Source organism: Stigmatopora argus, chromosome 3, assembly GCF_051989625.1.
Source record: "Stigmatopora argus isolate UIUO_Sarg chromosome 3, RoL_Sarg_1.0, whole genome shotgun sequence".
NCBI classification, from domain to species: Eukaryota; Metazoa; Chordata; class Actinopteri; order Syngnathiformes; family Syngnathidae; genus Stigmatopora; species Stigmatopora argus.
This window is the reverse complement of record NC_135389.1, coordinates 22522169-22537091: the sequence shown is the minus strand read 5'-3', so window position 1 is coordinate 22537091 and position 14923 is coordinate 22522169. Positions and strand designations below refer to the sequence as shown.

Below are 14923 nucleotides of genomic sequence, written 5' to 3'. Positions count from 1 at the left end.
ACAAATACACACACCAATCCACTAATCATAAAGCGATGTCGTTTCCGACCGTAGTAATGAGCAGAGCGAAGTAGCCTAAGGACGTTCTCCGTCACGGTATTCGCACCACGATATTTTATCGGTATCACGACGTGGTGGGTGGGTGCGGCTCTCCACGTCGGATCCCGGGTCGTGTTTGGACTCGGATTGCGCTTGGTCATCGGTTCCATTTTTTGTGGGGGATTTGGAGAAAATTAGGCCCGATGACGCACGGGTGGTCTCGCCGTGGCAGACAGGCAATAGCTTAGCGATGACTCACCGAGTATCCTCAGGGCGCTCAGGTCCAGACGGACCTTGTGGAAGAGGGTGTAGCCCGCCGCCGTGTAGTCGTTCCTGCAGTTGCAGTCCTGTCTTCGGCTGCCGTTGTAGGGGCATTCGAACGGGTTTAGGAGCCTTTGGGGCAAAGACAAAGGAGTATGTTTACCCACATTTGGGCCTTTGGCGCAGAATTAATATCAAAAGCCATTATGCTATTTTTTAGGACAGCAAGTCCGAATGTCCATTTTAGGTTGAAAAGTGTATTGAATTTGTCCAACCAAGTGGTTAGTGTGTCGGCCTCGCAGTTCTGTGGTCCTGGGTTCGATCCCAGCTCAGTCTTCACTGCGTGGACTTAGCATGTTTCCCCCAGGCGACCTTCTCGTGTGGAGTTGCATGTTCGTGGTTTTTTTTCCAGGTACTCCGGTTTCTTCCCACATCCCAAAAACATACATGCTAGGCTAATTGTGTGCTAAATTGCCCCTTGCTATAAGTGTGAGCGTGACCGGTTGTGGGGTGAGTGGTTAGCGCGTCGGCTTTGCAGTTCTGGGTTCGAGGGTTCGATCCCAGGTGGGTCCTCGCTGGGTGGAGTTTGGATGTTCTCCCAGGCTTGCGTGGGTTTTCTCTGGGTACTCTGGTTTCCTCCCACATCCACCAAAACATGCATGCTAGGCTAATTGTATGCTAAATTGCCCCTAGCTATGAGTGTAAGCGTGAATGCTAGCCCGTGTGATGAGTGGTTAGCGTGTCGGCCTCGCAGTTTTGGGGCCGAGGGTTCGATTCCAGGTGGGTCCTCAATGTGTGGAGTTTGCATGTTCTCCCGGCATTGCGTGGGTTTTCTCTGGGTACTCCGGTTTCCTCCCACATCCTCCAAAACATGCATGCTAAGCTAAGTGCATGCTAAATTGCCCCTAGCAATGATTGGTTGTCCTTTAACTCCTTGTGATTGGTTGGCCAGCGATTCAGTGTGTCCCCTGCCTGGTCCTTGTAGTTAGTTGGGATAGGCTCCAGCACCCCCCCTACGACTCTTGTGAGCATAAGCGGTTCAGAAAATGAATGAATGATTTACCTGTAGCCGTAGACTTCCGAGTAATTGTCCGTCTGGCCGCTGCGAAGTGTCACGTATTCTTTTGGGAAATCGGTTTCCATTTCCGCGCAGTAAATCTGCAAAGGAGGAGGGACTAGTTAGGACAAGGAGAGGAAAACACTCGCCAAGCGGAGAAGAAACACACCTGTAGAATGCGGGACTTGATTTTGAGGTAATATTCCCCATCTATTCGGACTCTCTGGCGCATTTGGACTTCCCGGCAGGAAGTGAACAATTGACCTTAAGAGAAAAATACCTTATTTTAGTGTATTAGCAAGAGCATTTTTTTTATAATCAACACAGTTTTTGCCTTAACACAGTATTAAGTATTAGTTTTAAGTATCAGTATTAAGAAAGTACCTCGGAATATTCAATAGTGCTACCTGTGTTACAACAATAATCTGGTGTTGGATTTTATTTTTAAAAACCCTTTCAGTTAAACATTCCTTTGTTCATTTTCTGAACTGCTTACACTCAGAGGGGTCGCGGGGGTGCTGGAGCCTATCCCAGCTGACTACGTGCACCAGGCGGGGGACGCCCTGAATCAGTAGCGGGCCAATCGCAGGGCACAAGGAGACACAGGACAGCCAATCACAGCTAGGGTCAAGCAATTTAGCATACAATTAGCCTAGTATGCATGTTTTTCGGATGTGGGAGGAAAACCGACCATCCGGAGAAAACCCACGCAGTCAAGTTGGGGAGAACATGCAAACTCTATGCAGTGAGGACCGACCTGGGATCGAACCGACCTGGAATCGAACCCACAACCCTAGAACTGTGAGGCATGAGAATATTCGCAGTCGACCATGATGTTTTCGTCGGCTAGCATTGACCGAGACGATCCGGATTAGAGCCGAAATGGGTAAAACCAGATCGCTTTTAGAAAAAAAAACATACTTCAAAAAATCCTGTACAAAAGTGCTTATGCAGCGTACGCAATTTTGAAATAAATTTAAAAAACGTAGTAGTTGACAGCTATGTCAACTGTTCCTTCTGAATTCAATAAAGTTTTTTCCAGTCCTCGGACTAAAATCCCTATGGATGGTATGAAATGTTAAACACGACTAAAATAAACAGTCCAAGGAGAAACCGGTGTTTCCTTAAATGGAGAACTGTTTTATTAAAACGTTTCATGATGTGCGTCGCCGCCTCCGATTGGCTCCAAGTCCCTCAGTGGCCATATCGTGCTGATTAGCATTAATACTCCAGTGCAGCACTGGCTCTAGTCCGAGCATATCCTTTTAATTCGGCCACGGACCGGCTTGGCACGGGGCGAACCAACGCGCACGTCCTGGCCCGCTGCCGACTTCCGAAGGCCTCGCAAGTTCACAATGAAGGCGGCCATTTGATAGGCTCGACTTGGTGGAAAAGCGCCGACTGCCTATTTATTATAAGCGCCGGCTAATGGCTTCAAGAGGCTTTCGGGCCGGGACGCCGTTCTGGCTAATGTGTTAAAATGGAGCGAAAAGGGGGGAAAACAGCTGAGATTCTATAAACACAATCAGTTACGGTCTTGGCTAACGTACACAATCCGCTCAATTAGATATCATTACGGCCAGCTTTTTACTCACATTGGCCTTCTTGGCACGCAGCTTGAGACGCGGGTCTTTCCGCGGGACGGCATTGCTTGGACGATGATCCTTTGGAGGTCACGCATTCCACGCTGCGCTCCATCGCTCCGGCACCGCAGGTTTGAGAGCACTGGGATCGAGATGTTTATTGATTACGAGCTAGAACGGATTATGATTAACTGTTGTTAGCCCTGTGACGACACCGGATTTTCTTCTTACGCAACTAAGACAGGGAATCAATAATGTAAGGAAGCTATGGCTCGGGAGCCACATGTGGCTCTTCGGATGGGTGCATATGGCTCTGAGCTAAAATATGGAAACCGCTGGTGGGAGTCCCGAACGCACCAATAGCATGAGAAAGAAAAAATAAATAAATTCAGTCGTGATTACTGTTGTGCTAATTCTAGAATGCTAGTCTGTCAAAAATAAATATTTACACACCCATAAAGGAAAGTGTGGATTTAAAAAAATCAGTCGTGATTACTGCTGTGCTAATTCTAGAATGCTAGTCTGTCAAAAATAAATATTTACGCACCCATAAAGGAAAGTGTGGATTGCATTTCTGGAGACCCGTAATAGAAAGTACTTTAGCGATATAAATCGGGACATCCTAAGTCAGGGCTAGGGACCCTGTGGCCTGGGAGCCACATGTGGCTCTTTTGATGGGTGCAAATGGCTCCGAGTAAAATATGGAAACCGCTGGTCTCGAACGCACCAATAGCAGCGTCACTGTGGCGCCGACACTACGTCTAGTACAAAGCGACAAGCTAGCAAAGATCAAGCAGTACAGTGTTTTTTCCTCACCTTGCTCCAAGGGCCAACTTTCCAGTAGGAGGCCTGCGGGCAGTCTTTTACCAGGCACGGCCTGTTGCTCGGAGGCCGGGGTTCGATGCAGTGGTTAGCGGTGGCGGGCGACCCGGCGGCGTAAGGATTTGGAGCCGGAGAGGAGAAGGTCCTCAGGCAGGAGACGGTACGCTGCTGGTGGCCAACACCGCAGCTAGCGGAGCACTAATACACACAGGTTAAAAAATTAGTTATTCCTCATTTTTGTGTCGCTGGCGAAGGCGTAATCCATTTGAAATGGGAGGGCCGGCAGTGAGCGGTGAATAATTGCTGCCTGTTCAAAAGAGATTGAAAGGCTAACGCCGATAACCTAACATTGAATGGAATGCCTTTGTTGTTATAATACATACAAGTGGCCCAACATACGAGTAATTTGAGATACGGGTAAAATTCCGAGCAGAAATAGCACTTGCTACTGACACTGCGGCTAAAATACGATAAGCCGTATAGTCGTGAAAATACGGGAAAAACGTATGAATTGACAAGTATGCAATTGGGTCTAGATTAGGTGTTCATCAACTTCATTCTAACCTGCGACCAGTCCCCCGCAGTCCACACGTGGCGGCAGGGCTCGGCTTGGCACGGCTGATTTGATGGCGGTCGGGACCCCGGCTCGCAGTAATCCACCTGCGTGGGGGTCCTCCGGGGACCCACGCAGTCCACCTTCCTACTCCTCACGCCGCCTCCACAGGTGGCATTGCACTGCAGACATTGTCATGCGTTATGGCAAAGTGGCGGCCCGGGGGCCAAATCTGGCCCGCCGCATCATTTTGTGTGGCCCGGGAAAGTAAATCATGAGTGCCGACTTTCTGTTTTAGGATCAAATTAAAATGAAGATTATAGATGTATATTAAATTTCCTGATTTTCCCCCTTTTAAATCATTAATTGTAATTTTTGAATCATTTTTTGCTGTGTTTTTAGTTCAAAAATCATTTTGTAAAATCTAAAAATATATTTTAAAAAAGCTAAAATAAACATTGTTTTAGCTCTATACAAAACTGAATATTCAGGGCTTTTAATCCAGTTCTTTAAATCCATTTATAAAAAAAAAAAATCTAAATATTATATCTAAAATGCTCCGGCCCACGTGAAATCAACTTGACGTTAAAGCGGCCTGCGAACCAACCCGAGTCTGACACCCCTGCGTTATGGCGTTTCGTCTTTGTCACCTTGCAGTTTCGTGCATGCCATGTCTAATTTATGCGCATATAAGCCGTACCCTCGATTCAGTCATCATTTTTTTGATATGCCAGAAAATATGGAAAGTCTCTCAGCATGGCAAGTGGACATTTGCATGCATGTTGAATTTCAGGCCAATCTGGGAAGTGTTTGTTTTGATTTGTCATCAATCTGCACTCAAACTTATGTTGTTGACATTCCATTGATAATTTACAATAAAATGGTGGTAAAAAAAACGCTAAGAAAATACCTAGGATATAGTGTGGCATTGAAAGTTGGACCTGCGATACTGCATGGGAACACAACTATTTGACTTGCAAGGCTCTGGAATGCAGTAACATTTAAAAAAAATAAAAACTAAAGCTACTCACTTCTTTCCACGGAGCGGCGACCCAAGTGTAACGGGTGCATTGGGCAGTTTGGCAGCGCTGGATGACGGCAGGCCGTGATGGAGCGTGGCATAAATCTTCTCTGACCTTTCCGCTGCCTCTGAGCCGGCAGTAGACGCCTCGACTCTGAAGTCCAACTCCGCAGGTGACGGAGCACTGGCAAGAAAAGCCGAAGAGATTGACGTCAGATGGACAAAGTCGGACCCGGGGAAGCCATTTTGGGTCCTGCCAGTTGCTTTCATGCTCTTGAGATTTAGACTCGAAAGAACATTTTGTCACCACTCGATTGTCGGCACAATCTCTTTCAGCAGTAGACGTCTAATCCATTTGAACCGTACCTAATTGGTCGCCGCTAGCCTCTCTTGGTGCTAGCTTGTCTTGCTGCTAGCCCTCCTAGAGCCAAAATAATTGGACCTTTATCCACCTCAGTGGCAGCCAATGAGTGAAAGGCATCAGATTTAAAGAAGTGTCAGAGGAATACAGTAATCCCTCGAATAGCGCGGCTTCACTACATCGCAGATTATTAGTCAAAGAAAAATATAGATATATAAATTCATGAAAATGTAAAAATCCACGCTGAAACTCGCAAGCGGAAGCCACTCCCCTTTTTTTACGCTTGCTACTAGGACTCAGCACTGAAGTAAAAAAATGTTTTTTTAAATTAGGAACTATTTTTTTTTTAAAGTTCATAAAAATGTGAAAATCCACGGTGAAACTTATTATTATTATTTTTTTAAACAGGGGTGACCCTACTTTGCGGTTTTTCATTTATTGCGGCCATGTCTGGTCTACATTAACCACGATATTCGAGGGAATACTGTACAGTTAGTGTAAAGGTCCCAAAAGGGTCCCGCACAGGTATATGAGGACATAAAACATGTCCACTCGAGAAAGACTTCATGCTTGCTGGTATTTTGTGCAGGGACACTGATTGGTTCCAGAACTAGCGCCGTAAGAGAGGAGGAGAAAAAAAGCCCCGTAAAGACTGGGGAGTCCAGGATGGAAATGGACCTTTGGGGATTTTAGGCATTTCATTTTGGGGGGGGGGCGGTTGCGAGGGTTTTGGTGGTCTTGCTAGAGCCTCAAAAGGGTTTTTGCCGTGCGCTGGGAAAATATAGTTTGCATGCGTTCTGTCGACCGCGTGCTCGTTCTTAAAAGATGAAGACCAATGTGGAACAATGTTCTTGTTCGGGCTCTGTGAATCGAGAGACATTGGATGTGGAGCGTTCTAGTGGATCGGGAAAGGAGGTCACTGGGGCTGGTTCGGGACCTTTAGGGTTCGTGGGGGGGCGGGAAATCGCTAGGATACTGAAAAGGGTTTGCATTGTAAAGGTTAAGATTATGAAAATGATATCAGAGTGGGTTGAATGTCAATTTTAAGTTGTGACTTCTTGACATTTGGATGTCGCAAAGGTTCTGAGTTTGATTCCGGTTTGCAAAGTTCAACAGGTTTTGACAAACTGTGAGCCATGTGTGGCCCTCACCAGAACTGGTTTGTTTGTTCCAGTTTAAAAAAAGGCATAGCTGAACAAGAAAGGCGAATAATTTTAAAGGAGACATTTTGGGAATGTTTGCATTGGATAAAATAGCCCCGAAAATACATTTTACCAAAAAGAAAACTTTTTTTTTTTAAATATCTGACCGGATGAGTAGGATTTAGCTAAATAACGTCTTTACTTGAGTTAATTTGTGAGCGGGAAGAATCGCTAAGACAAGACATCAGCTGCGGTGTTAGCCAGCTAGCCAATCGCAATCAGCGACCTGGATTGTATTGACTTATTTGTATTATAAAGATAATTTCACATACTTTGCTCCACTTGTTGGCTTTCCACGTGGGGCACCCGGGGGTCCGACACGCCTTCTCGGTCCGGGGGCGATGAAGAGGAGCGCAGTGTTCCTCGTCGATTTTAGTCTGGTTCTGATCCACGCAGGTGATAACACGCTGCTTGATGCCCCGCCCACAGGACACAGAGCACTGAAGGGAAAATTAACAAAATAAGAGCAATTAGCACCCAAGATAGGTTGTAACATGGCGATCAACGAAAAAAATGTTACAGTTCTTAGAAGTGGTCAGGAAATAGATATATTGTGATAAACATACTCTTTTTGTGTAATAGTAAACGTTGGAAGAGTACTACTGTATCGGTCCGAATGTAAGACAGTGTTTTTTTGCATTGAAATAAGTCTGAAAAAGTGTCTGTTGTCTTAAATTTGGGGTTTAGATATTATACCCATTCACAGTGCGAGATGGTGCCAGGTATAATAAAAGCGAATGCTTAATATTTTCATGGTTAATGCAGTTTTTGCATTTTTTTTTGTCTGATCACAGTAGATGGGTTCATTTACCAGAAGCATTCATTTACAAATGTGACTGTACTTTAGTTTAGATATTTAAATGTTCAACATGTATCAAGATGTGAAAATTTATGCATGATTTGAATGAGGCAAAATAAAATGCTTTTTCTCTCCAATATATTGTTATAATCCTTTGTTTCAGATGTACTCTTATTATTTTCTGTATAAAAATTGAGTTAGGTGTTCAAAAAGACTCAAATTCGAGTCTTGGAAAAGAGGGTCGTCTTATAACCAGGATCGTCTTATAATCGGGATCGTCGTATATTCGGGCTAATACTGTAATTATTTGTAATTAAGAGTAGTACTGACTGCTAGAGGGAGTTTCTAGTAACTTTCAATAACACCACAAAAAACCTAAACAAATTGTGATGGGTAAATATGAAAACAATTCATTGTAAGAATGACTGAGATTGTTTGCTAACGGAATTTGGAATTGTCTAAATCTGTAAAAAAAAAAACACTGCAAAAAACTCAGTCCGATTCCAAATCATTGGGGTCAATAAGGCCGTATCGGTTTGACAAAGGATCAGAGAGTGGCTTTGGGCGCTGGGCTTCCTCGCCGCATTTCACAGCCAATCGACCGTGCTGCAAACACATCATCCCGGCCAAACGAGCCAAATGGAACGCTCACGCCGGCGGAATGCGAGCAGCTATTTAACCTGTAAACAAACCGAGTGACTCGCAAGAACTGCAAAGATGCAAAGCCCAACGAGGACGTCTACGGCGAGACGTCCATCTGGCACCCATCCGGAACCCCCAAGAACTCCAGGAGGCCAGGAACCACGACCAAAAACAGTCGCAAAACCAGACATTCCCACGAAAGCTCCGAAGTAGGTCAAAGATGGCCGATCGAGTCTTGGGGTGAGGTCAGTCCAGACTGCAATTAGGATTTGGGCTATTTTTCGCCGCTCTGCGACTGAGCGGGGGTGCCCCTCCACAAAGAAGGTTCAGGAGACACGGCGAAGCGCATTTTGTCTTGGTGTATTTTCCAGTCCAGATCCTTTGCATAATATTGCTTTGTCCTCTAATGATGACCTCACAATGTTGCGTAACGCTGAAAACAAGACTCGTGGAAAATTCACTTTCAATGGGGATTCTAGTACAAATACTCTACATGTGGCTCTTTGATGGGTGCATCTGGCTCTGAGCTAAAATGTGGAAACCGGTGGTGAGAGAGCCGAGTCCCGGGCGCACCAATAGGAACGTCACGTCGGCACTGTGGCATTGAATTTTTTTCATTAGAGTCTTTTGGCTCCATTCTCTCATTGATACTCATTGAACTCATTGATAGTCATTGATTAGCAAAAGCGTAACAATGTTGTCAAAAGAATTCAGAGACTTTTTGTACTTTAAAAGTGGTAAAATGTGACACTTTAGTTTTTGTCAGTTGATTACCATATGTTCTCGCATATTAGCCATCTTCGCGTATAAGCCGTACCCTTAAAATTGCCTTAAAAACAATGAATTTGACAATTTCTCTCATATAAGCCGCCCCCGATTCACAATTTTCACCTCCATATATATGGTTTTAGTAGGGAGTACCAATGTGTTACTTTGAAGGGAAAATCTTAAGAAAAATCATCGCACGTGGTATCAATCGAAAGGATCGCCTGCACGTAGACAAATTCAAAAAGGAAGTCATGTGAGCAGTACAACTAGGAAGTGTGTCCATAGTGGTCTAGTTTGTCATTCTGAGATAAGATGGCGGTGCCCTAAGTGAGCAATGGCAGGCACAAGTGAGTTTTTTCACGTTTTGTGCAAGATACGGCATATTTTTTCTTGAATTTCATTCATAGACGTCAAACAAATTTAGTTTAGCGTTTTATCTGTTTATCTTTTCTCTATTTTGAAATAAATGACCATATCGGCCACATTCCCTTGCGTTATGGCGTTTCGACTTTCTCACTTAGCAGTTTCGTGCATATCATGTTTAATTTGTGCGCATATAAGCCGTACCCTCGATTCGGTCATATTTTTTTAGCTACAAATACGGCTTATACGTTACATAATTTAGTATAATTTTAGTTTTTTCCATTCCCATCATTGGCACGGCTCCAGGAAAACATTCTATGACCGGATAAAAATCTAGCTACCAACACCAGGTTGCGTTTTCCTTCAGCACAAACATTTTGTAAATGTGGTTTAGCGGTGGACACCGCACGCTCTCGGGTCGCACGCATAGTAATTACTGTGGCATCTTAAACACAGGGCAGACTCAGCTGACACACAGCATCAAAGCTGGCCGATTGGCATATGCGCTCCACCAATGACTAAACACACACACACACATATGCACAGAAAGATAACTCCCTCCACCACCTCAGCCTGTTTTTTTGCAAAAAAGGGGGGACTGTTGAGAGAAGAGCCGGCCCCTCCTCGGGGTCGTAAAAAGAGGGGAGGAAGAAAGAAAATCGTAGCCATACGGGTTTCGTTCCTCTGGTTGAACTTTATCTGCATTTTAATGGAAGGAAGAGGAGGCGGAGTAATGCGAGTGTGTGTGTATATGTGTGTGTGTGTGTGTGTGTGTGTGTGTGTGTGTGTGGTAGGAGATCATGACGGCTATATGTGCTCCTCCCTCGCATCGTATGTCAGCCATTAAGTGCATCACGGAGAGCTGGCAGGGCACAGTGCAGTGAAGTGTAGTGGACCGCAGGAGCGCTCAAATGAGGGAAAAGAAAGAAAAAACTGCTGACCCCTGGGATGCAAGAGCGCCCGTTCAGGTAGGGACCCCCTTCATTTTTTTTTTACTGCTTATTTAACCGTTATTTAAGCTGATAGAAGCCGTTGGGATGGAGATCTGGACACATTTATGGTCTCGCTTATACTGAGGGACAATTTAGAGGGATGAATTAGCCTAGGGTGCATGTTTTTGGAATGTGGGAGGAAAGGGGGTACCTGGAGAAAACCCATGCAGGCCCGGGGAAAACATGACAGGAGGACCGACTTGGATTTGAACCCAGAGAAGCCCAGAACTGTAAGGCCTAACCCTTAACCACTCATCCGCCGGGCTGCATGAAGTTTGCCCGACAAATCGGAATGAATATACGATAGTGTTAAATTAGCCTAGCATGCATGTTTTTGGAATGTGGGAGGAAACTGGAGTACCCGGAGAAAACCCACGCAAGCCCGGGGAGAATATGCAAACTCCAGACAGGACAACCGACTTGGATTCAAACCCAGGATCCTCAAAACTGTACGGCCTAAACACTTAACCACCGGGCTGCTTAAAATTTGCCCAACAAATCGCAATGAATATGCATTGCTAAATTAGCCTAGCACGCATGTTTTTGGAATGTGGGAGGAAAGCGGAGTACCCAAAGAAAACCCACGCGAGCCCCGGGAGAACATGCAAACTCCAGAGAAGACAACCGACTTGGATTCAAAACCAGGACCCTCAAAACTGTACGTCCTAACCACTTAACCACCGGACTGCTTAAAGTTTGCCCAACAAATCAGAATGAATATACGATAGCGCTAAATTAGCTTAACATGCATGTTTTAGAAACGTGGGAGGAAAGCGGAGCACCCGGAGAAAACCCATGCAAGAACATGCAAACTCCAGACAGGACAACCGACTTGGATTCAAACCCAGGATCCTCAAAACTGTGCGGCCTAACCACTTAACCAACATCGGAATGAATTTACGATAGTGCTAAATTAGCCTAGCATGCATGTTTTTGGAATCAAGGAGGAAATTGGAGTACCTGCAGAAAACCCACGGGACCGCTGGGAGAATATGCAAACTCCAGACAGGACAACCGACCTGGATTCAAACCCAGGACCCCCAGAACTGTGAGGCCTAACCCCCAAACACTCCGCCACCGGTCTGCCTAAAACTCACCCGACAAATCGGAACAAATGTACGATAGTCAGGCATTAATGTGGACCATAATATGTGGGAATGTTCTTCCAAAAATATCATCTCCCACGGGAAATCCGCATCTAAATTTTGGCCCTCCCACGTTGTCACGGCCATTCATTTCACATGATTAGCCGGCTAAATCTGATGTAATCCGGGGTTTGGGGAAAAGGGATTTCTGCGGGGATTAAAATGGAATCGCTCATCCGCGGGGCATAAACAGTCGAAATGACACCTAAGAAAAACCGCCGCTCTTTTCTTCATACGGTCGGAATCGTTCCATTTAAGTAGCGCCGCATTTAACGGTTTTGGAACCCGCTAGCGAATCACGTAATGGCGTGCCAAACCAGACTAAATTAATTATAAAACAGGCCTGGGAAGACTTCATTTAGTTTTTATGGAGTAAACTAACATTCATTGTTGTTGTTTTTGTTTATGTTGTTGTGCAGGACGGACAAAAAAATAGACTCCACCCACTTGACTCCTCCTAAACAGGTAAACTAATAAAATGCATGGGTAAAACTAAGAAACTGAATTCATCAGGGGGTGCTGGAGCCTATCCCAGCCAACTTTGGGCAATTGGTGGCCAGCCAATCGAAGGGCACGAGGAGAAAAACAACCATTTACGCTCACACTCATAGCTAGGGGCAATTTAGAGCGCTAAATTAGCCTAGCACACAGGTTTTTGGAATGTGGGAAGAAACCGGAGTACCCGGAGAAAACCCACATAGGCCCGGGGAGAACATGCAAAAACAAGTGGACCCACTTTTTTTTTTATTTGAGTTTAAAATATGAAAATCTGGGCTCTCCGACTCAGATTTTTGTGTTTTGGCAGACATTTGCAAAAATTCTGCCAAAATGTGCAATTTTAAAAGTGTAAATTTTAGTTTCCATCAAAACAGAGTAAGAAATTAGAGTACTTACAAAAATAAATAAACGTTTCTACAGTAAACTGCACCCTAAAAATGCACAAAAACATTGATTTAAACTTTTTTTGATGCACCAAGTTAGAAAAAAAATTATTTTTCTGTAGTATTTTTTGGTTTACGACTGCAAATTTTTGGTCAAAAGTTTTCTGTCTTTCATTTCGACACTTGATGTCTCACTTAAGATAACCTTTGCGTTGGACTTGGATTTGTTTTCCTCCTGTGGAGATCCACAAATGTCCCCTTTTTTGGCATGTTCTCATTAGTCAGGGCTTTTAAAATCCATCCCAGCCTCAAAGGTCAGTGTCAAGGTCACGTGTCAATCATATAGGCTTGACGGTAATGGCCAACACATTTTTTTCCAAATGGAGGTTAACCTTGGGCCCGGTACATGTTTAGACTGGGAGGAGGGGCTGGTTGAGAGGGGTTCTAGAGGGGGCTCTTGAGTCAGAATCGGATTGACATCTGGTCAAGGACACTATGGGAAACCTCAAAAGAAGAAGTCAATTGTTTTTAACATCTTAACTGAAAAGCTTGCCATGATGAGGAGACATATTGGAAGATAAATTGTTTGGTCACACAGATACAGCACACCAAAATTATAACGACATATATCGATTTTTAAAAAAGAACCTGTGAGAGGACGCATGTTAACTGCATTCTAACATATCTCACTGTCTTTTTTGTATGTTTTGATGAATACATAGCTGTCAACCTCAGGCAATTGTTCCCCTTATTAATGATTGCAATTCTCCTTAAGCAATAAAAAACGTACAAATGTAACGTAGGGCACATAGGGCGCACTTAAAAGTAGAACATTTCCCCCAAAGTGGACGGGCTGCCCAATTAGTATGCACTAAATTCAAGATTGTGTAGATGTATGACGCTGACAGCTTGAATGTACATTGCTTGCTGACCCGCTATATTTATATAGTGAAAAAGCAGATGTGTGAAGGGGGATCTCATTCTTAAAGCATGACAACATTAGCAATCGATGATGGCGTTTACATCTGCTACCAGTGACTGAAACGATCCGGATTAGACCCGAAATGGGTAAAATGAGATCGGTTTTACAAAAAAAACTTATAGTCATACCTCTACTTACGAATTAGAGAATTTACATATAAAGTACACCTCTACTTACGAAATTTTCAGGAACGAATTAGAGAATTTACATATAAAGTACAACTCTACTTACCAAATTTTCAAGTTACGAAAAAAGTTCGGGAACCTAATCATTTTGTAAGTAGAGGTACGACTGTATTTAAAAAAAATCCCATACAAAAATCCGGATTATAGCCAAAATGGGTAAAACCAAATAGCAAAAAAAAACGTACTTAAAAAATATCCCATACAAAATTGTTATACGGCGTACACAATTTGAAATGATTAAAAAAACGTATAAAATACGGGGAAAACGTACAAGTTGACAGGTATGTGAATGACTTAACAGATACCTTGTTTTCGCTTTCAGTACTTCCTGTTCCACCCTTATTCGCCATTTTAAAGGTAAGTACAAATCTATAGCTGTTGGCTTTCAGTGTCCGTTTACGGAAAGAACAAATTAGGAGGCAAGAAAAACTGTTGAAAGATTCATAATGACGTTAGCATTTAGCTTCCCTTTTTCTGTTAATATTACATTCTAAATGAAATGATATGGTCTGATTCTCACATGATTGCGCAATTGTCGGGAATGACAAACAGATTTGAAGGAAGCACGCATGCATCAACTCGTTTGGAAAACGAAGAGAGACGAGTGGTGAGAAAAGGAACTGCAGGAGTCGTAACTCCGTATGAATAAGTCGAAAAACCTGTCAAACTATTTTGGAAAAAGTCGAAGGAATGTCTAAACCACATTGGTTTGTAGGCTAACTCGAACAAGGGCGAACGCAACCCCAATGTGGTTTTTGTTTTTGTTTTTTGTCCCTCAGTTTCGACAAGTCTGGGCTTGACGAAGATGAAAGACGACGCGGAAGTGAGGGTGGACGATAAAGCGTCCCAGAACATCGCCGTCACGTTTGCAAGGGTGCTCGCTGAGGCTTAAGTCAAAACAAGACAGCTGGTAAGAATGCTGTCACGGTAACGTCAAGAGGTATTGGTCTGTTAGCCTAGCTGACGTAGCGTGAAATTCTCCCAGACTTGGACTCGGAATCTCAAGGAGCAAAGCTTCGTAAGCAAACGGGTGACTTTCAGATGCGATGGCTACAATTGGTCCAGATCGGTCGGGAAGGGGGTTCCGGTCCAAGTTCAATTCCATTGCTGTCAAAGCAGCAAGTACAAGCTCAAATAAAAATTCTGTTTCCTTTTCTAAGACACGAGAATCTCCAAGACTTGGCCGGAAAGCAGTTTGCGTTTATTTTTTCAAAACTGTTTCCTTTCAAAGTCAACAGAACTCCGAGAGAGGTACGCCAAGCTGCCG

At 44.1% G+C, this 14923-nt stretch overlaps 1 protein-coding gene and 1 long non-coding RNA gene across 2 annotated transcripts in view; one reads left to right on the top strand and one right to left on the bottom strand.

Moving 5' to 3' along the window:
* Nucleotides 1–14923, bottom strand: part of LOC144071149 (A disintegrin and metalloproteinase with thrombospondin motifs 20) — a 99612-nt gene that overhangs the window by 4443 nt on the left and 80246 nt on the right. Inside the window, exons 29-36 of the mRNA XM_077596006.1 lie at nucleotides 7172–7339; nucleotides 5347–5520; nucleotides 4327–4497; nucleotides 3757–3960; nucleotides 2953–3082; nucleotides 1527–1621; nucleotides 1364–1458; nucleotides 299–432 (exon numbers count right to left, since the gene is read on the bottom strand). Coding sequence (XP_077452132.1) covers nucleotides 299–432; nucleotides 1364–1458; nucleotides 1527–1621; nucleotides 2953–3082; nucleotides 3757–3960; nucleotides 4327–4497; nucleotides 5347–5520; nucleotides 7172–7339 — 1171 coding nt within the window. The remainder of the gene's footprint in view (nucleotides 1–298; nucleotides 433–1363; nucleotides 1459–1526; nucleotides 1622–2952; nucleotides 3083–3756; nucleotides 3961–4326; nucleotides 4498–5346; nucleotides 5521–7171; nucleotides 7340–14923) is intronic.
* The window catches only part of LOC144071152 (uncharacterized), a 3673-nt gene continuing 416 nt past the window's right edge, over nucleotides 11667–14923 (top strand). The window contains exons 1-3 of the long non-coding RNA XR_013299564.1: nucleotides 11667–12073; nucleotides 13979–14013; nucleotides 14436–14923. The exon at nucleotides 14436–14923 is cut by the window's right edge and continues 416 nt beyond it. This is a non-coding gene — a long non-coding RNA (uncharacterized LOC144071152). The remainder of the gene's footprint in view (nucleotides 12074–13978; nucleotides 14014–14435) is intronic.